The 21,405-nt window shown below is 37.3% G+C and overlaps 1 protein-coding gene across 2 annotated transcripts in view; it reads left to right on the forward strand.

Annotated features, from left to right (window-relative positions):
- Positions 1–21,405, forward strand: part of LOC102216392 (poliovirus receptor homolog) — a 53,857-nt gene that overhangs the window by 480 nt on the left and 31,972 nt on the right. For both annotated transcript variants that reach the window (XR_002753039.1, XM_023336631.1), the window contains exons 2-4: positions 3,365–3,709; positions 3,795–4,094; positions 16,783–16,879. Coding sequence is in view for 1 of the 2 variants with exons in the window: in XM_023336631.1 (XP_023192399.1) it covers positions 3,365–3,709; positions 3,795–4,094; positions 16,783–16,879 (742 nt within the window). In the remaining variant the exon portion in view is untranslated. The remainder of the gene's footprint in view (positions 1–3,364; positions 3,710–3,794; positions 4,095–16,782; positions 16,880–21,405) is intronic.

The following is a 21,405-nucleotide window of genomic DNA, read 5'->3' on the forward strand; positions in this document are numbered from 1 at the left end:
GACGCACAGCAAAATATTTAAAATTTCTTCTTTCTTTTTATCTTTATCTCCCCCTCCCCTCTCCCTCTTTGTTTTACCGTCGAGCACATGGAAAGTGCGCATGGACGGCTGAAGCTCTGTCTACAGCTTTATGATAAGATAAGGACGTAGACTCAATTTAATGAAACTGTGTAAAAACAGCAGGCCTACTTTGATATTTAATGGTTTCATTTAGCTACCACCGAGTTATAAATTATGTAAGCGAATAAAAATACAGCTTGCAGCCTTATACAGTAGAGGTATGCACATTTAGTCACAAATAAACGTGCAGTCATGACTGAGAAATGAACATGCTATGCAATTCTGTGTTCACAAGTCACAATGTCTTGGAAAAAAAATATTCATCATCCTTGACACGTTGCAAAATATTCCGTTCTACCCTTGCCTTTTGTGACCTACTGTACAGAAAGTGTTGCAATTTTGTGAAGTGGGAGGAACTGATACATTGTTTTTTTTTTAAACTAATATAAAGGTGAATTCTGTGCTGTGCATTTCTCTTCAGGCACTCCTGAGTCAACACTTTGAATCCAATTTCACTGCAGCGACAGCTGCGAATCTATTGGTGTATATTTGTACCAGCTTTGCACATCTAGAGCAGTGGTTCTCAAATGGGGGTACGCGTACCCCTGGGGGTACGTGGAGGTACTGCAGGGGGTACGTGAAGCTTTTCAAAATACCTTTAAAAAATCAGTAGGCTCCTCATAATAAGTCTTGGGAAAAATTATTTTGTAAAAAGTTCGATAAAATATAAATGTGTGTTCATACACTGAATTTTATATTCAGTATTTACAGGGTATTTACAGCACTGTACCTCTTTTTTTTATTCCAAAAATGCTTTGCCCGTGTCATGGGGTACTTGACTAAAATTATATTTTTAAGGGGGTACATCACTGAAAAAAGTTTGAGAACCACTGATCTAGAGAATGACATTTGGGCCTATTTGGCTTTCTAAAATTCATCTCAAAATCTTTGCAAATTAGGCCGAGCTCGGTTAGACTGAATAGAGACAATTAGTGAACGTCACCTTTCAAGAATCTTTAGAGATGGTGAGTTACATTTAGGTGTGAGCTTTTAATGGGCCTTTCTAACGCATGTATATTCTTTGAGCTTATCCATTCCCTTTTAGCTTTAACTACATGGTTAGGATTGTTGGACTGCTAGAAAGTGCATGTTTTTTCTAACGCCCCATTGTATCTTCATCCTGGAATGCCCTAATCAGCTCCATCTATCTATTCGTCTTTCAACAAGCTGCGCTTTTGAGAAAAGGTGTAGCCACACTATTCAACAGAGCGCCTTACTGTAATGTATTAATGTATAACGATGTTTCTCAAGAATTTGACCCCATACAATGTACAAAATAGATTATTTTGGCTTTTCACTATAGGATCTTATAACTTTCCAATTTTAATTTGTCTATAAAGGCCTTTTTATTCTCCACTATTAATTGGGTGACATATAGGATGATTAAAATACATGTTTTGTAGTTATAACATCAAAAAATTAAATAAAAAAAAATTGCTGCAAACAGTACTAAAATACTAAAATTCCACCATTATGACACCCCTCCTGATTATATTTTTGTAAGTCTTTGGAAGAAGCTAAAGACTATATTGGTGGGAAAGTGGCCTTCCAATCTCAAAGAATTGGAACTCACCACCAAAATAAATTGTCCAAACACCAGTGGAAATATCCAAAAACCTGCTCAGCTGTAATAATACTTTAATTGCTGAAATGTTGTTAAAGACTTTCCCCCTTAATTATTGAGATGACTACAAAAAGTTTTAAACATGGCATTTTTTTTACTTAAATGTAAAGAGACACATTATTGCTTCCGACAATCTGTTCCAAGGCAGCTATGCGTACAATGTAGCTCCTCATCATTCAAAATGTGAATTTGTGCGTGAATGGGTAAATGACTAAATGTAGTGTTAAGAACTTTGGATTCCTCTGGACAAGATAAAATTGCTACAGCAGTATAAGCCATTTACCAGTTCAAGATTGACAATTTACTATATTGTTTTGAGAGCGATCTGTTTCGTTTTCTACAAGTCGCAAAATCCTTGGTTAAATGAAAATAATTTAAAATCTAAATCTCCCTTCTCTGCTTGTGCAGCTCTATGATATAACTTGTTGTCGTACTTTCAGAGGTGCACATTGAGCGAGCGGTGAAAATGATCTGTCTTTGTGAACAAAGAATTATGTTTGTTGTTTACACTGTGGTGTAAACAACAAACCACCACAAATTCTGTGGTGGTAAATGGTTATGTATGTGGTCCCAGTTTGCCTGGAGCGTTATTGTTTAAGCGGTTCAGCCTGTGGACGAGCTTTCAGGCTTGTCTTGTAGTCATTCATCACACTGGTTTTATTTTGTTCATATTTTCTGATTATTTTTCCAGTTACACACAGCATCAAACCATATCAAATGCTTTGTCCACTTAATCAGCCAGAGTGAATGCTTGCGGCCACGCGGAGATCTGAAGAACTTGTCCTATAAAGCTCAGGCAACCAAAACAGTTTCTGTGATGCTTATTAAAAACTCCACAGACACAAAGGGCTAGTAAATCACATAAATTAAATCTCCCATTTTTCCCTCTGTATCCAGCAGAGATGTGCAGTGGATTTAGCTCGTCATGCAGGGCCGGTTCAATGCTGTATGAGGCCTTCAGCAGAATTTAATTTAGGGGCGCCTCTTCCTGCTAAGAACATCAACACCACTAACAGCGATTCACCATGGACTTAGTGAAATCTGGGCAAGAGTGGGGTAGTTTATTGCCAACCTAAAAAGCAATAAGTGATAATTGTAGCTTACTTAGATATATTTGGGACAAACAGAGCTCAAAGATTAAATTCACAATATCATACTGTAGCTGTGGTAGCAATACAATCTATGAAGATTTTTCTTTGAACTTTTACAAAGTAAACTTGCCAGCTCCTTAAAATCTTAAATTTAAATATCAAACAATTGGGGGGCTTTAAGGAGCTGCTGAATTAATTTGGATTAATACAGAAAATAGTTGATACTCAAGTGTATTTTTTAATTTTCTGTTTTTAGGACTCTATACTTGTGGGTCTAAGTAGCATTTCAATGGAGATGTCTTCTCGTGACATTTTTACATTTCCTGTCTTAACTTAACATCTTTTAATACAAAAAAAAAGTCAGTGTACTTCCTCACCACCCTGATCACAGGGCTTAGCAAGTTTTCTGGGGGAAACCCTGAGTTATTAATACATAAAAATAATTTTGGCCTTAAATCCATATCCTCTTTATTGCTGCCTTTTATTTTGCTGCAGATTTTAGATTCCTAACGTTTATGTTTTATTACAGCACAGGTTGCAGGTAGCAGCATCAATGTGCTGGAAGGAGGTACCACAACCTTACCCTGCAAGCTAACAACGACGCTAACACCAAATGAGAACCTGGAACAGATTTCATGGCAGAGAAGGACGAGAGGAAAACCGCTGACGGACAATTTCTTTACCATCACAAAGGATGATGCTCGCCTTGTTAACGGGCCTGATAGGAGATTTAAATATATTGGGACATTTGCTGAACACAATGGGACTCTCCAGCTATCTAATGCAAATGTGTTCGACGCTGGAACCTACACTTGCATCTTTTCCATTTTCCCCTCAGGACAACCTCGAATAGTTGTAGAGATAACTGTCAGTGGTAAGTTGAACTTTTAAAACCATGTTCTGGATGTTGAGTTTGTGTAGAAGTTAAGAGAAGTGTATTTTTTTTCTTGTAATCCTAGTACCTCTACAAACAAGTGTAAATAGTACCCAACCCACTCTTGGAAACAAAGAGGTTCCTCTTGTGACCTGCACCGCTGCCGGATTCAATCCACCGGCCAAGGTTTCGTGGCAAACTGATGATCGTTTAAAAGACAAAGTGACATGGACAAACAACTCAACTCTACAAATCAGTGATACAACCACCACAGTCAGCACATTGTTTGGAAAGCCCACCAAAGAGATCAACGGAAATAAGGTCCAATGTGTCATCATCTCTGAGAAACGAAACGTAACACTACCCTTCGAAATACAGATCTACTGTGAGTAAACACATACTTCTTTACATCTATATAGCATGTAGCTGAAATCAGAAAACAATGCAAATATAAAAAATAGCCAACGCAAAGCCACACTAGGCATTAATTTTCAAGATATACTGAACACCACGTGACTTTGTTGTTCTTTAAATTCAAATTACCTTGCTCTATAATCATCAATAAATCAAAATACAAGATTTACTTATTTCTCTCAGGCTTTCTTGATCTGTTTTCTGCAGTGGCCTGGAGTGATCTCACCTAATCACATAAACAGGCTGCATATGATTTTCATAAAAGGGGGATATTGTAGGAAAAAGAAATTCCAGTAGGTAGTAGGACATTCCAAAGTAAGAGGCCAAGAACAGGGTTTAAGCAAAACAGTTCAGACTTACAGGTCTGCTACAGCCTCATGCTTGACTACCCTAGCATGTTCTCTCTGGGATTCTTGATACCTGCCTCTGCTGTTGCTAAGGTAACTTAATTTTAAATTTGGAGCCGTTTATCGCCTTTCTCCCCTCCTTCACCAATGCCTGACTGCCTCTTATTCAGATTCAGTTATGCAATTCTTTGATGCTGCTTTTATTTTTACACTGTTTCAGGTGTAAGATTGGGTAGTAGGTTTTACTAAATGTAGGCATAAAAAGGGCTGGTCACATGTTGATTTCCTGAGTTTATATGTGTGATTACAGAAGAAGGAAAACTTTATTTTCTTTTTCCTTTGTGTTTACATGTAGTTCTAAGCATCACATTTCCTGGAAAAGTCTGGGCAGAGAAATAAACTTATCTTGTCTCATTTGGATATGCTCATACAGTCGCTGGTGAGTTTATGCCCATAGACAACAGTTTTCACTAGGTATCCAGTTCTCAATTTTACGAAATAACTCCCTGTTTCTTCTTATTACAAGGAGGACGTTAGAAAGTCTCCTGTTGAAACTGGAGCTCCTGTTTAATCTTCATTGGGGTGTGTCTTCCATGTGCAGGGGCACCGTATAGGGTGGAAAAGTGATGACAATTCTAAAGGCCCCTGACCGACAGGGGGTCGGTAAATTATTAAATAAATAATTATTTATTTATTTATTTATGTTATGTTCATAGAAATAAATAAAAGAAATTGGAGCCCTGTCAATTACAAAATTAATCATATTGTGTTTTCGAAGATTGTTTTTAGCAGTAAAAATTTTAGGTGCACACTCCCAGACCAAAAAACACACATCCATATTTGCCCTGAACCCCCCCTGGATCTGCATGAAATGGTTGGTTACTACTTGGAGAGCTTGACGGTGACGGTGTTCAGCAGCAGTCAGTAGAAAACAAGAACTACTGTGGCAGTTACTATGCTGGTAAGAAAAAAAAAGTCAAGTCTTCAAAAAAAAAGAGAGAGACGGAGAGAGAAAAACATTGTGTCAGATAGGAATGTCAATTTGTAACCCAGTTTTTCTCTGAGAAGTGGGTAGACTGTGTGAGATTATCAACCATTCATCATACTTAGCTTAGCTACAGACTTCTGTTTCCCTCCATTTCACTAGCGTTTAATTATTAAAAGATTTTAACTTGTCCCTTGTACCTTTTACCACTTAACAACAGATGAGTCAGTGAGCAGCAGCTCTAACCCACGTCCCTCCTGGCCTGTCCTCTCCTAAGTAAAATTAAAGCTGCAGTATGTAAGTTTTATAAAAATACATATATATATATTTTCACATATTTGTTAAAACTGTCATTATGTTGTGACAGAACGGCATGGGAGATAATCTGTGAAAAATCCATTTCCTCTGCCTTCTCCCAGTACTATCTAGAAAAAACCAGTGAGTGGCAGGAGAGTTTTAGTGCTGTCAATCACAATCTCATGTAGTGCTGCTGATCCTCCCTCCCCTTGCTCTGTGCTATGCTGCAGCTAGCATAGCCTGTTGTAAATGCTTAGCCTAGTTAGCATAGCTACCAATGACGGCAGATAAACGATTTTCCTGTTATGATCTGTTGTTTATCCACCATTAGCACATTTAGCAGTGAATGAATGTAGTTGATCGACAGCGCTCAGACCCTCCGACTGGTTCTGATTGGTTGTTTTGGCTGGAATGTTGCAATACTTTAGCTAGCAATAGTAGCTCAGGGAGGAGATTGATTGTTTTCGCAGATTATCTGTCTCATAACAAGCTGGCACGACATGGTGATAGCTTTAACAAATATGGAGAAAACATATTTTTTATTAAAGTTGTATACTGCAGCTTAAATAAAATGAAAGAAAAAAAAAATATATATATATTTTTTGTCAGAGGGCCCAAGATTCCTGGTGCCCCTTAGCATTAAATGAAATAAAGGTGCCAGTCTTTACTGTCATGCTTTTCTTGATATTTAAATATGCTACAAACACCTATGCACATTAACAGCTAGAAAATGACAGAGAAGGCTTTAAATTTCTGTAGCAGTCAGATATGATTATATTCTTTTATTGATCCTGATGCAAAGTCTTCTGTGAAGGAAACATTTAGTAACAATGTTTAAATAAATTTGAATGTACACTTTATGATGTTTCTATTAAAGGTTTGCACTCAGTTGCAGCTCAACAGGACATATGCTCTTCTGACCCTCCGCAAATAAGTTAAGAACAGGGTGTTCAGCGGTTAGAAATGTGAGACATGGCTAAGGTGATAAGCCTATTTTGTAGAAGTTCAGTTACTAGTATCTGTTCAGCCATCAGCAGAGAGGCCTTTCTGGATAAACGCCTAAAGTTGAGCTGTGAATGTGTATGCAACCCTGCTCAACTGAAACTTACAGATAAGTAACATAGATTTTTGCCTGACACTTGAGCCAGGGGGTGTGACTACGTGATGTGTGATGTATCCTATGTAGATGAGGGGACGTTCAGCCCCAAGTCAGAACTCGTCCGATTCTCACTGAGATGTGAGCTTTGTATGTTTTCCCCATTTGCAAATGTTAATTAAAGCTGTGGTTGTTTTCTCCTAAAGCTGAAGTTTGGTCTCGAATTTTGTGCAACTTAACACTTCTGTGCATTCATTTTGCATCTTCTTCAGCTTGTTGGTAAGCAGTTCACAATACAGTTAGTCTGCATTGTGAATGTTAATCTCCATGCTATCAGAAACTTGGATTGCATTTGCAGAACAGATGTGGTATACCTTATGCTAAACCAGGGCTCAGCAATCTATTAAACTGAAAGAACCCCTTTTGCCACCTCTACTACAAAATAAAATATGTCTACATATGATTTTTGAAATGCACAATAAATAATATTTTATTTTGAAAGCTATTAACTTATCTGAAATTAGGTATATTTTTATATTTTAAAACAGAATGCATTCTGTCTCACTCAGATGAAAAGGTAATGAAAAGGCTGTTTGTTTTGAAAAGAAAAGAGAAGAAATAAACAGACATTGTTCTCAACCAGATGAGAACTGTGGTAGACTATGTGAGTATAACAGATTTCACACAGTCTACCACACTGTGCCAGTTAAGAATTTGCACTTATCCACTTTGGCGCTGTATTTATCAATTTTTCAGTTTCCTCAAGCAGCTTTTTTTTTTTTTTTCAAATCAGCAACTAGTGATAACTAGTGACTCTTTGTCTGTGCTGTTGGAGACTTTTATGGCAACAACGGTCTGCCATAAAAGTCTTCAGGCAGCCTGTCTGTGCTGAGTGAGTAGTGAGAGCCACCATTAGCTGACATTAGCTTCCGCATTACACCAAACCTGATGTCCTTACACAGCTCTCTAGTCTTGGGTTGGCCACTATAGAAACATTATAGTTTGTTTGATTTAGAGTTCAAACATGTAGAGTTAGTACAGGTTATGAGTGGCGAACAGGATAACTTCTTAAAGAACTAACAGACGTGTTGCAAAACTCTTGCTGGTTTGTAGCTGATCAGATACTTATGTCATGTAATAAAATGCAAATTATTTACTTAAATTTTATTAAGTACAATCAGCTTTTTTGAGCTTTACCTGATGTTATAATGTTATTCCTGTTATGATCCCGAGTTGTTGAGTTGTTTTGATAGTTTGATTTGATTCTAGTGTCATTATTATTTTGTGTTTTGATTAGATCTGTCTTGTTCCTGTTTTCCTTTAAGTCCATTCTTCTTAGCGTTTCTAGTTATGTTTGTTTTTGCTTATAGTCATTCTTTGTCTATTAATGTCTAGTTCAGCGGTGCCCAAAGTCGGTCCTCAAGGGCCGGCGTCCTGCATGTTTTAGTTCTCTCCCTGGTTTAACGCACCTGGATCAAATGATGGCTCATTAGAAGGCCTAAGAAGAACACTGACATGCTGAGAAGGTTGTTGGTACTACTAGGGAGAGAACTAAAACATGCAAGATGCTGGCCCTCAAGACCACTGGTCCAGTTATTCTTTAGTGTTAGATTTATTTTGTCTCTATCAAAATGAGACAACAAAGGATTTTGTGAAATTTTGTGTTTGTTTCCTAGTCAATTTAGTTCCTGTGTCGTCTTATCTACCCTTGATTGATCCCAGCTGTGTCCTGTATCCTGACACAGGTGCATTTAATCCCACCTGTGTCTTCGTACATCTGTTTCTGCCTGTTCCATTTGTGCATTTGTCACTAGTGTCAAAGCTATTGCCTTTGTTACCTGTGCCGCCTGGATCTTGCACTCTGGATTTCATTACGTAATTTTACAGTCTGAAAGGCTCTTTGTTCTCTCACGCATTTCAGTGAGCTGGAATGTTGACGAAAGAGCAAGCGGTTATGCTAACAGTTGACTAACTGCTAACTGATGAACAATGGACACTTTGTAGCCAGAGTAGTATGCAAATCTGCAGTTCTCTACAGTTTATTGATTTATACTTTCTGTATGCTGACACATTGAAACTCAAGTCAGATTCCTTGTTTGAGGTCAAACCTGCCAATAAATTCTCATGGAGTTTTCGTTCTGTAGGCCTCTGAGAGCCAGAATTTTTATTGGTTGGTAGCTGATTAAACACTTATGTCATGCAATAAAATGACAATTACTTAAAAATTATACAACGTGATTTTCTGGATTTTTGTCTTTGTTTCTGTCACTCACCGTTTAAGAGGACCTATGATGAAAGTTAGAGACTTCTACATGCTTTGTAAGTGGGAAAACTTTCTAAATCTGCAGTGTACTTGATCTCCCCACAGGAAAAGTAAAACCTTGACGTGATATAAAGTCAAACCTGCTGTACTTCTGCTCCAGGTATGCAGGGTGTGGTATTATCTTTTCTATGTCAAAATGAGACAACAAAGGATATTTGTTACAGATCAGTTTAGATAAAGCTGCTTTCCACCTGACCTCAGCTAGCATAACAATTTCCGTCATAGTTTTCACTTTTTAACCTAACAATGAGCTCACTTTACATAGTTGGCACACCAACAATAACTGGATCTCAATGCTTTACTTCTTTTGTGTATGTGTGTGGGAACTGATTAATGATAGCATAGCAGCTAGTATTACTACTCAATCAACTACATGATCAACAAAATGTGGGCAAAATATTTTGGTCTAATAATGAGCCATGCATCATTGCTTCTTTGTCACATATTTTCACATGTGTAAAATGTGCAGGTTTTCGCCACTTGTCTACAGCTGTGTGAAAGAAAGCTTTCTGCACATGGTAATAATAGGTCTCATTAAGCTTTATCAATCAGTCAAGTTTATTTGTATAAAATATTGCAGCAAAAAGTTAAAATTGCTTTACATCATAAAAACACAAAAGTACAAAGTCATAAAAAACACCTTATAGCCAACAATTGAGAAAACCAGTAACAAGCATTACATTTTGATGTGTGCCATCACCAAAATCATCATTACACATCAAAATAGTTGGTCAATGTTTCTTTTATTATGATTCAAAAGTATGGAGCCCCCTAGTGGAAATGGGAAAAGGTTTTTCTTTTCCGCTACCTCAGCATGTCGCATTCCCTCGCAATACGCAAATACACCCTGGTTTATTTTGTATAGTCACAAATGTTCAATTTCAAATATATGCACATTTAAAGAGCCTCAATGAAAACGTGGCTCTTTAAATTTTCTTAACTCTTCGATTCATTCACTGCATGTTTATGTCTGTTTGTGTAAGATTGCGATGCACATGGGAACAGCCCTTTAAGCCATTCAGACTACCAACACAAAAGAGACACAATCAAAACTGCCACCCCGTGAAAACAACTCAGAAATAGCCCGAACAGTTTGGATGTATTTTTCCTCTTTCCTTCTTAGGGAAAGTTTCTGTTTATATCATAGGCTTGTGGTGCGATTCTATCCTGAAGAAAAATATATAAAACTTCAGATATTTCACAATGAGATGTCAACATACACGGAAAAACCTTACAAAAACCCTATATTATAATAGAAAATATGGTGGCCACCGTGAGACATTCTTTTAGTCTTCAATTATGCCGCAGGAACTGATCAGTACATTATTGCGAGGGAACATAAAAGCCTTGTGAGGGAGTATTGTGTTACCTCCATACCCTCCATGTCCATTGTCTTCTAACCCTGGAAATATTCTACAGGTGATAGAAAGCCGACTTTGAAACTGTCTTTAGTTCAGATCTGAGTCCGTCACTATACCCAGATTTTGGAACTGATTTCTAGTTTCTTGCTGTAATAGCTGAAAATGTGACACTAAATTGTTCCTCTTTAATTCCAAAGATAACTTCAGCTTTGTTTCTGTTCCGCTGGAGAAAGTTGAGGCACATTAACATATTTACTTGCTCTAAGCATCTGTTTAGTGCATGGGTAGGTTCTTCTACAAATAACTTAATTTTCACTGTAGAATTGTGCAGTTTAAGTTTGATCTATTTTAAAGCGTGTGTCAACTAAATGACCCAGGATGTTTTTCTTCCAGAATGCAATTTCCAGGAAGATTTTAATTTTCCCTGTCTATCTGTTGTGAGCAGAAAATCAGACTAATTTCGTTAATCATGTTCACTGACGCAAACTTTAGAGACCCATGTTACTATTGTGTAAAGTTTGTTTATATTCTCCCTGAATTCAGTAGCAGGTTTCAGAACTACAAAATAGGTCTACATCATTAGTTGATTTTAACTGAATGAGATAAAATCCTTATCTGGGTGTTTCCTTGGCAATTATCTCATAAATTATTTTCAGTGTGGCGTTTCCTGACATTCCTGTGGTGATGTTTCTAAATAGTGCTGCCCACTGGTCACCAAGTATTTAGACTAATCTCTGCTCCAGACTTGAACACACAATACTTCCTTAGCATACCATTGTGTGTAAGTCTTTAAACAACACACACTCGTTTCCAATACCAGGGAAAATAATACAGGACAGTTGCCCTGGGAAACTGTCCTGTATTATTGAAAACACTGCCTGATGGTAGCATACATTTCTCCCTATTTCAATGTTAGCCCTGGGAAACTGTCCTGTATTATTGAAAACACTGCCTGATGGTAGCATACATTTCTCCCTATTTCAATGTTAGAGTCTGCTTTAGAATGGCCCACTGGTGGAGGACAGGTTTAGTTAACGCTGCCCAAATCTGGCAATAAGTCTTCAAAATAAAAACAGTTTTTTAAAAAAGGAACAAAAGTAGCATGTTGTGTGCAGAATCAACTTTTAATACATCTAATTTACATTTGTAAAAATTAACTATATCATTGAACTCCAACACCGCTTGTGTATAGGTAATTCACTGACAAATCTCACATGTATTATGTTTTCATACTTCTGTGAAGATGCTCCTGACCATATGGAAAGGAATAATTGTAACCAACTTTAAATGAATTTTGCTTTAACACAGACTTCTGTGTCTACTCATAGAGGGGAAAGGAGAACTCTGGTCTTAATTGAGAAGCAGCCATTTTCTGAATAAAACAAACAAACCCAAAAACAAAACACAGAGTCTCTTGTACGAAGAGGTGAAGAGGGTCTTTCCATAACATGAAGGGTATCCTCTCAGGTGGTGAGTATGATTGCTCCTCGAAGAATGTTACATTTTGGTTCCATGAAGAGCATTGCCTCAACATTCCTCACCATCAACCTTGATTATTGGCATCATGTTTCCCTCCACTTTTCCATCATCACATTATCACCTTTCTTGCTCATCAGTCATTTTTAATTGAGAAGTTGATGCTGCACGGCTAAATAAGTGCTATAATGATAAATTAAGGGGCTGGTTGGTGTTTATATTTCGAAAGATAACCGCATAAAATGAATTTTGCATCCCACACCAGACTCTGTTTGAATGGTTTCACTTTCCTCCGCCTCTTACAACTACCAGTTTGCTTCGCTTAAGGTTGAGCAGCCAAACTCCAACACTAAAAGAAAGTCTAAGTGGATGTTATTAGTTAATCAATTGGGTTTCATTTTAACCTAATAAACCATTTTTCAGCCATTGAAATCATAAGTCTATTATTTGTTTCCATCACTACATCAAAAACATATCACTGCAGTATTTTTATGTTCTCGTTGGAAATCCCCTTCCCTTTTTGCATCACAGTGTGATTTACAGGTGTGCAATTTTATATGCTGGGAGCGTTGTCCCTGCTTTCAGTTTGTCTTCCTGTGGAGGGAACCTTTTGTTACCACAGTAGCATTATCTCTTGAGAGACATCCTCACAGGGGAAATTTGAGACAGAGCCCTACCCTGCAGCCTTTATCAGTACAAGTAAAGATGTGGTGGTGTGTTTTTTTGACCTGACAGTCAGCCTGGAGGACAAATCACCAAGGGATCAATGACAGTCAACTTAATATGTAATCCTTTTATGTGTCGCATATCAATGTTCAGCTTTAGGAAAGTATCAGTAAATTAATATGTTCTGGTACCCAACATGGTTATCTCGAATATCACTAGTGAAGAAGTCGTAAAATACAGACTGATAAATAGGTTGCATTTATAACAGTGGTTCTCAAATATTATTAAACGCATATTCATTTGTTGTATAGGTGAAATTAGATTAATATTGCATCAATACCAGTGCTTTCATAGCAGTTGTTTTTCTCAAAGAGACACAAAAGGTACTGTGGCTGTTGCTGAGGGCCGAGCCTTTGGGTGAATAGAATATTTACAAGCAAATATTTGATTTTCTGGAATTGTTATCATCTTCTGGCAGCAGTAAAATTACAGTTAATGCAGAAAATCCAATACATATGAAATGGTAAAGATGCTTAACATTTCCAACTTTTAACAATTTGTATCTTGATAAATCTTTCACAATACGGTACTACCTGATCTAGTTTAATATTCTGTGTACCTTGCATTGCTATTAATATTTATTGTGATCACTAAGCACAGTTTGGTGCTGGAACCTGGTTAGAGCTGGTGTTATATATTAGAGCTGTGGTTACCGTTCATCTCTTGCAGTATTCACACATCCAGAATCTACACATTTATGCTCATTTCACACTTTCATGTTGTTTCTGTGTGCGTAATGTATATCTTAAGAGTTGTTTTTTTTTAGCGTTTCACAGTATTTAATTTATTCCTTGGTTTGAGAGGTTGCAGTAGACATTTGATACTGGTACGTAACCTAGGATCTCAGTCAGGGCCTTCAATAGACGTAAACTATTCCTGAACAATACACATGTTGTGTAGGACAATGCAGTAACTATGCACCACACCGACCCACAGGCAAGCAACAATATGCAAATAATAGCCAAGTAAAGCAACAATGCAGCCCAGCAATGCATACATAAAGCAATATATCAATGCAAGTTTCAGCAAAGTACACAGAAAACAGCGTACATAATTGAGCAGCCACCAATTTAACAAAACTTTCCTGTGTTCCGCAGTTGAGCTCAACATCAATCCATAATGCTCAAATAGCACATGTGAACAATTAAAAGAAAAGCCACTCATAGCGCTCATAGATACAGCCTTTAAAATACCTTAGGAAGTTCCTACATTTTGTAAACATCAAGCTCACTTTAGTGACGAGGATTGCAGGGGATGCTCTTCACTTACAGCAGGGCCAGAGGGATGCACCGCCATTGTATATTAATTTTGATTGGCTGATAATTCTGTCAGTCATGCCAACTATGGCCTATTGCATGGTATTTTTGACAAAAGGGTAGCTGGATTTGTACAGCAGGTCCTGAGGAGGTGCAGCTCACCAGCTGCGTTTAAGGCACTTTTTTAAGCAGGAAATTAAGTGAAACCTCAATAAAACCGATAAGCAACTCGTTTGAGGAATAAAAAATTAATTACAGATAAAATTAAATATGAATAAGACATTTTATACTTTTTCTTTTCAATTTTCTAGGGCTATCAGAGAAGGCACTGCTGGCCCTGACAGCCCACTAGTGTAATGAACAAAAAATAGTTTCCTCAATTCCCTGAATGAATACCAGCAGTATTAAGGATGTTGACATTACTGTTTCTGAGTTCCAGAAGTTATATAATAAATCGTTTCTTTCTAACATAATATTTGGCAAAAAAAAAAAAAAGCTGGCAAAAGTCGGATTGAAGGTCATTTTTGTCTTGAAAGAAGCCTCTGTTTTGTGTTGGGCTCCTTGCCAAAATATAATTACCGGTAAGCACATACTTCTGGTGTAGAAGCTGGAGGTTATGGGGTTCCCTTATACAGTATAATAATGGCTCTCCCCATCTGCTGTGAGTCTTCTAATTTGGAGACTTAAATACATATTTTGGAGACTTAAATACATATTTTATATCTTATCCAATCTTCCACTGAAAGCTGTAATTAAACAGTTAAATAGCTCCTGACAATAATCAACCTCTTTGATGCCTTCCAATCTGGTTTTGGTGAGATCATATAAACACAGACTGTGCAGCTTTTGACCCTGTTGATCATAACATAACATATTATTACATATCTTAACATATTACTGAAACGGCTGGAGAGTTGGGTGGGACTCGCCTGTCCTACCCAACTTGTAGCAAGATTCAAATGAGTAAGATTCAGCTGGTTTGAATCTTACATGAAAACAGGGATTTTCCTGTTTCAATTGGAAACTTCTCATCAAAGCAGACAGAAGTCATACAGGGCATCCAAGACTCAATCCTAGAACCCCTCTTATTTAATATCTACATGCTCCCACTAGCTCAGCTTATAACAGGAAATAAGATTTGCTACCATAACTACTAAGATGATACACAGCTCTACATTACGATGTCGCCAGGTGACTGTGAACCCATCCAAGCACTAAACAGATGCTTAGAACAGATAAATGTGTGGATGTGCCAGAGCTTTCTTCAGTTGAATAGAAACAAAACTGAAGTTATTATTTTTGGACCTAAAGAGGAACGATCTAGAATCAATTCACAGCTTCAGTTATTGCAACTAAAAACCAGCAATCAGGCCTGAAATCTGGGAGCAGTGATGGTTTCTGACCTGAACCTTCAGAGCCACATAAAGACAAAGTCGGTCTTTTATCACCTGAAGAACATTTCCGGGATTACTCTGGATTCTGCATCCCCAGAACCAGAACTAAACATGGAGAAGCAGCATTCAGCTGCTATGCACCACAAGTCTGGAATATATCACTGGGTGGTGACAGTTTAAGAGTTAATTGCTGGTTTTAACCCACCCGCTGTCTGTTTTAGTCAATGTGGTCTTGGGCAAGATACTTCATTTGTGCTAAAAAGGTTGCTACTGTAGATCTTAAAAAACATTGCATGACTTGCTCTTTGAGGTTTTGGTTTCATCCTTGTGGAAAATACTCATGAATTAACTTTAGGAGGAAAACTGTGGGTGTTGTATTACCACACCAGAATATATATTTACTGGGTGTGGTGTATTACCAGAAGTTTAATCAGGAATTACTTTAGTTACCCAGAAAATGCTGAAAAACAAAGATATTAAGATGAGAATGTCTAAGCAGAAATAGCTGCTTTTATTCCTCCTACGGTTTGAACTTTTGAACATTTATTTTTTTTTTGTGAAAGGAAAAAGTTGGAATTTATTTGGGCCTGAATTGCAATCAAAACCACCATCCTTAGATAATATAAATTATGTTATGTCGATTCTACAAAAAAAGTAATATGCAATTAATTTAAGTTCTACAAATGACTTGAGCATTTTTATGTTTATATTTCTTTACAATTGATCCAACTTACTTAACCCCTAAGAGAAACGAGCCGATGCTCTATGGCTAAAAGCATGTCTGAACGGGTTTGTTTACCAGTATAGAAAATAATTAGGTTTGAAATTAGAACACATGAGAACACACAAAATAAAATTTATGAATTGTTAAACTGACTCAGAGGAAAGCAAATTAGAAGGAAAATATTGTGTTTCTTGAGTGACAGTTTTGTCCACCTCATGAGAAAATTCTCGCATCTGAAAAAGACACCTCAAGCTGAAGCTCAATGACGCCCTGATATTAATCTTTCATCAAATTACTCTTTCAGTTTTCACATTGTTATAAAAAAATCCTTGAAAATTGATGACACATTTGATAATAACTCATAAGGGATACTCCATCTCTGTGTATTTTTATGTTAGAAGTTGGCATAAAACAAGGCTTTTGACAAAGCTGACCGCTCATGTAACTGGGTGCTTTATAGCATACAGACACATTGTAAATCAAACATAGTCAGAACTCGTCTGACTTGGTCAGAACTTGTCTGACTTGGGGCAGAGTTTCTTGAGCAGACAAGAAACTGTAAATGTAGCTCTGCGTCAGTGTCACTGCTAAAATTGTTGTTTACCAGAGCACTGCGGTAATGTAATTAGTTTTTATTTGATAATGTTAATAACACACTTCCTTTGTGCTTACAGATCCACCTCTGACTGTGAACATCAAAAAGCAATCAGACGGCCTGGTTTTCACCTGTGAGGCTGAAGGCAACCCAAAACCAACAATTATCTGGAGCAGGTGCAGTAGTTTTAAATAACTGTTCATCTAGTTAGTAACCCTAAAGCAGGTTTGAATAACAAATTATTTTTTATCACCAACACCAGAGTAATGGTTTGGTTATCATTCAGAGAAATTTAGCTTAGAGAGTTCAGATAATGGTTTAGGAGGAGTCAAGTGAATAATGGCTATATATGCTTGTTTTGTTTTGTTTTTTTGTCAAACTTTAATGTATTAGATCATGAAATTTATTTTAATATTCAACATAACCAGATAGTTTCTGAGCATAGAGGGCCTGTTAAAGGCTGGTTGTTGCAATTCCTATAGTCATTATGAACTTTTGCTTCTGTTATTTCCTTGTTTTGATGCCTTATTGTCATTATTGTTCAGTTATTGCTTATTTGAGTTTTGGATTTGTTCTTTGCTTTTGGTATTTATTTTATCTTTCCATTCTAGTTAATTCCTTTTGTTAGTTCAGTTATTTCCTATTGTTGAGGATTGGATTTGTTTGTTAGATTTAGTATATATTTCTGTTACTATTTAGGTTTATTTCTGGCTGAGTCTTTGTTTTTGTCATTTCATAAAGTTTGCCATTAGTCATTTATTAGTCCCGCAGCTGCTTCTCATGTTCTCATACAGACACATTAGGTTCCTCCCTTTTAATTTATAGGCCCATTGTTTTACAAGTTTCCATTTTGTCTTACCAGTCTACATAATATTTTTCCAAAAGTCTTGGGCGTCATGTAGATGTTTTTGGCAAGTATAAAATGGGGCTTTGAGTCAGCAGAGGTTTGGACCTAGAACTCTAATTTTTGCACACTTTCTTTTTTTGCTATCATGAACCTTGAGAAGAATGCTTGTCAGCTGACTAAAACTGTTAAGCATCCAATCCAGGGTGGAGTTAGAAAACATGGCTTAAAATGTCATGTTTTACTGTTGCAAGTAGTAGTGTCATCTACTACAACACCCAGAGATCCAGTCATGAGTCAAATGGGCAAGAAAAAACTCGCCCAAACCAAAAAAAGATGGGTGTCTCCAAAGGCATTAGTGTTGTTGCAAATCTGCAATCTGCAAATGGTTGCAACATTTGCAGATTAACAATGATGCAAATGTTTAACTGCTGTCAGAAGACTTGAATGATTGTATGTTGAGGTATGTGAAATAATATGTTTTATCTTCTACCTGCGTCTTTTCAAACAATTTGTGCAAAATTGGTATGTCCTTTAGTTTTATCGTTTTTCTTCCCTCTTTCATTTTTATTGTTTAAGATAAATAAATTCAAAACATTAAAAAAGGTTTATGAGGAGGAGATAGCACTGGAGCTTCAACTTTATACAACTTGTATATAATAAAACTATTATAGTGTTCTCATCAAGAGTGTAACAACTCTGATTAAACACCGAGTTAAACCACAGCAAATGATGAGAGGGAGACGTGTAGTAAGATTGAACATTTACTGTTGAACTCCTCGTTCATAAACTGAGTGAAAACTGCAGGCAGAATGAACACAAAACAATGCAAAACTTAGTTATGTGTCTGAGGAAAACTTACAGTACATACAATTCACATAATTATGAACTCTGCAGTTATATGAAACCCACCATAAATAGTTAAATAAAAATATCAGCCACAATGTTCAAACATTAGCATCCCAGCAAAATAATGACAGATACATCTTAAACATCATGCATGTTATCAGAAAATGTCACTTACAGCATTGCTTCAACTTAATTTCTTGTGGATGGCACAGGATTAAATGCTGAAGACACAACAGCATTCAGCCATGCTTGCTGCAGCCCAAGGAAAAACAGGAAAATAAAGGCCTGTTTATGTTAACAAAAGCTGTGCCTAACAGACGTCTTGGGAATAATCAGCTGCATTCTCATGGTCATTACATAACTGTTATTGTCATTACATAACTGTTATTGTCTGGCTCTGGAACCATAACAAATCAAAGGGAAGCAACGCATGGGATACCTTAAAATGGGATTTATTTAACAAAAAATCATAACTGGTTGGAGAGGAGAGAGAGAAAAGGGAGAAAGGGGAGAGGGTAGCAGAAAGACAGAAAAGAATGGGCTAGTAAGTGAGAAAACACGGTTTATCTTAAGCTGGATGTGATGTCATTCTGGAGACACTGGCCAGCTGCCTCCACTTCCAATCAGCACCAATGAGAAGCTCTAGAATAGGGATGTTAAAGACCCAGAGGAAAGGCCTTGGGCCGTAACACCCCCCCTCTTCTACCACTGGAACCCTGGACAACCTGTGCATTAACACCTGAAAAAAAATAGAAAAACAATATTAAATATGCTTGCAATATCTCAGACCAGCTGAGATGGAGCAGAAAACAAAACTTAGATCCGTTCAGGTCCCATCCCGAAGCCAACAACTGGTACCTTGAAGTGACTCAGACAGATAAGGGGAGAAAGAGAAAAAAAAATTACTGACTTTGTGCTCTTGACAAAGCATCTGCGATGACATTATCCTTCCCCTTGATATGATGAATATCTAAGGTAAAAGATTGCAGAAACAATGACCATCTCACAAGTCTTTGATTTGGGCAGCGAAAAGAATTCAAAAAGGTCAGAGGATTATGATATGTGAAAACAGCTAAAGGCCTTGAACCCACATAGACCTCAAAATGTTGTAAAGACCAAATAAGAGCCAGGGTCTCTTTTTCGATTACTGAATAATTCAGCTGATGCCTATTAAATTTCTTAGAAAAAAAACTCACAGGTCTTTCAATTGAAAAGTCATCCATTGCAAAAGGACTCAACCTGCACCAACATGAATGGCATCAACCCGGGGCTTAAAAGGCTTATTCATATCAGGAGCCAACAAGACAGGAGAAGTGCTTAGCATCTTCTTCACGTTTTCAAAAGCCTGTTGACAGACAGAGGACCAAATGTATTTCACATTACTTTTCAAAAGATCTGTCAGAGGTGCAACCACAGTTGAAAGGTTTCTGCAGAAGGATCTATAATATCCAACTAAACCCAAGAATTTCATGAGTTCCTTTTTAGTTGATGGTGACGGATACTTTTCAATCGCTTCTACCTTTGCACTAACTGGACATACTTTACCTTGACCCACTTGATGACCAAGATAAGTAATGGTCGCTCGAGCAAACTCACATTTGGCTAGATTTACTGTAAGACGTGCATCCACCAAAAGGTCAAACAAAGTTATGAGTGGGTCCAGGTGAGAAGACCAACTATGAGAATAGACAACAATGTCATCCAAATACACAGAACAACCTTCTAAACACCCAACAACTTTATTCATCAAGCGCTGAAAAGTTGCCAGCACATTCCTCAAGCCAAAAGGCATAACATTATATGAATACAAACCAGTAGGTTTGTATTCACAAGAAATCCTTGCACTGAAAGGGTGCAAGGATTTCTTGCACCCTTTTAGTTAAAGGGACCTCCCAATAACCTTTTAGAAGGTCTATCTTACTAAGGAATTTAGCATTACCAATCTGGTCAATGCAGTCATCCATACGAGGTAGAGGATATGAGTCAGGTTTGGTTACGCTATTGACCTTTCTGAAGTTGGAACAAAACTGAGAAGTTTTGTCTGATTTTGGAACTAGCAAGCAAGGCGAAGACCAGCTTGAACATGATGCTTGAGCGATACCATGTTTTAACATGTAGTCAACCTCAGCATCCAGATGTTTGTGTTTTTCTGGGTTAACCCTGTAAAAAGGTTGTTTTATAGGTCGTGCATCACCCACCTCAAGTCCTCGACGCGGCTGTCGCGGGTTCGACTCCCGGACTCGGCGACGTTTACCGCATGTCTTCCCCCTTCCCCTTCCCCCATTCCTGTCAGCCTACTTCATGAAAAGGGACTCTAGAGCCCACAAAAAAGATCCCCTGGAGGGGTTAAAAAATAAAATAAAAATATATCAGATGCTTTACATTTTGACTCCATAACACAAGATTCCACAGACAATTTTCCTTCTCTCATCAGATTTAATTTCTCACTTTCTAGCTTTATTTTTGCTAATTCAGTTTCCTGTCTCATCTTTTCCAACGCAAGAACCTTTTCCAAATCTGCTTGCTGACGTAAATTCTCCAAGGCCAGCTCCTTTTCCTTCTCCAGTTGCATTCTTAATCTTAACATCTCTTTTTGTTGTTCAAAGTCCAAAAGTTTGGGCTCTACAACCTGAGAATCCAAATCTTCAGGTCTTGAAGGCAAAGACAAAACACCCATTTCAATTAAGTTTTCCCTTAAAATTGCTTTAACATTTTCTTTCAACCGTTTGTCACCAACACGTATTTTATAGTGCTCTGCAATTTTTACTAAATGTTCCCTAGAACACTGCTCCAGAAATTCTACTGATGGAGATTTATGAAAGTCTTCAACAGACATGACTAAATTCTTAATCACAAAACAGTGTTTCAAAATTTAAAGTAAATTACTGACAATCTGTGCAACACAAAACAACCGACTTGAACCTCCCCTCTAACTGCCTATCAGAAACTAACTAGCTCAACCCTAGTCTTCAGAGATCAGGGACGGTGGGTACTTATGCACTAAATACC

This window comes from Xiphophorus maculatus, chromosome 7 (genome assembly GCF_002775205.1).
Source record: "Xiphophorus maculatus strain JP 163 A chromosome 7, X_maculatus-5.0-male, whole genome shotgun sequence".
In the NCBI taxonomy this organism is placed as follows: Eukaryota; Metazoa; Chordata; class Actinopteri; order Cyprinodontiformes; family Poeciliidae; genus Xiphophorus; species Xiphophorus maculatus.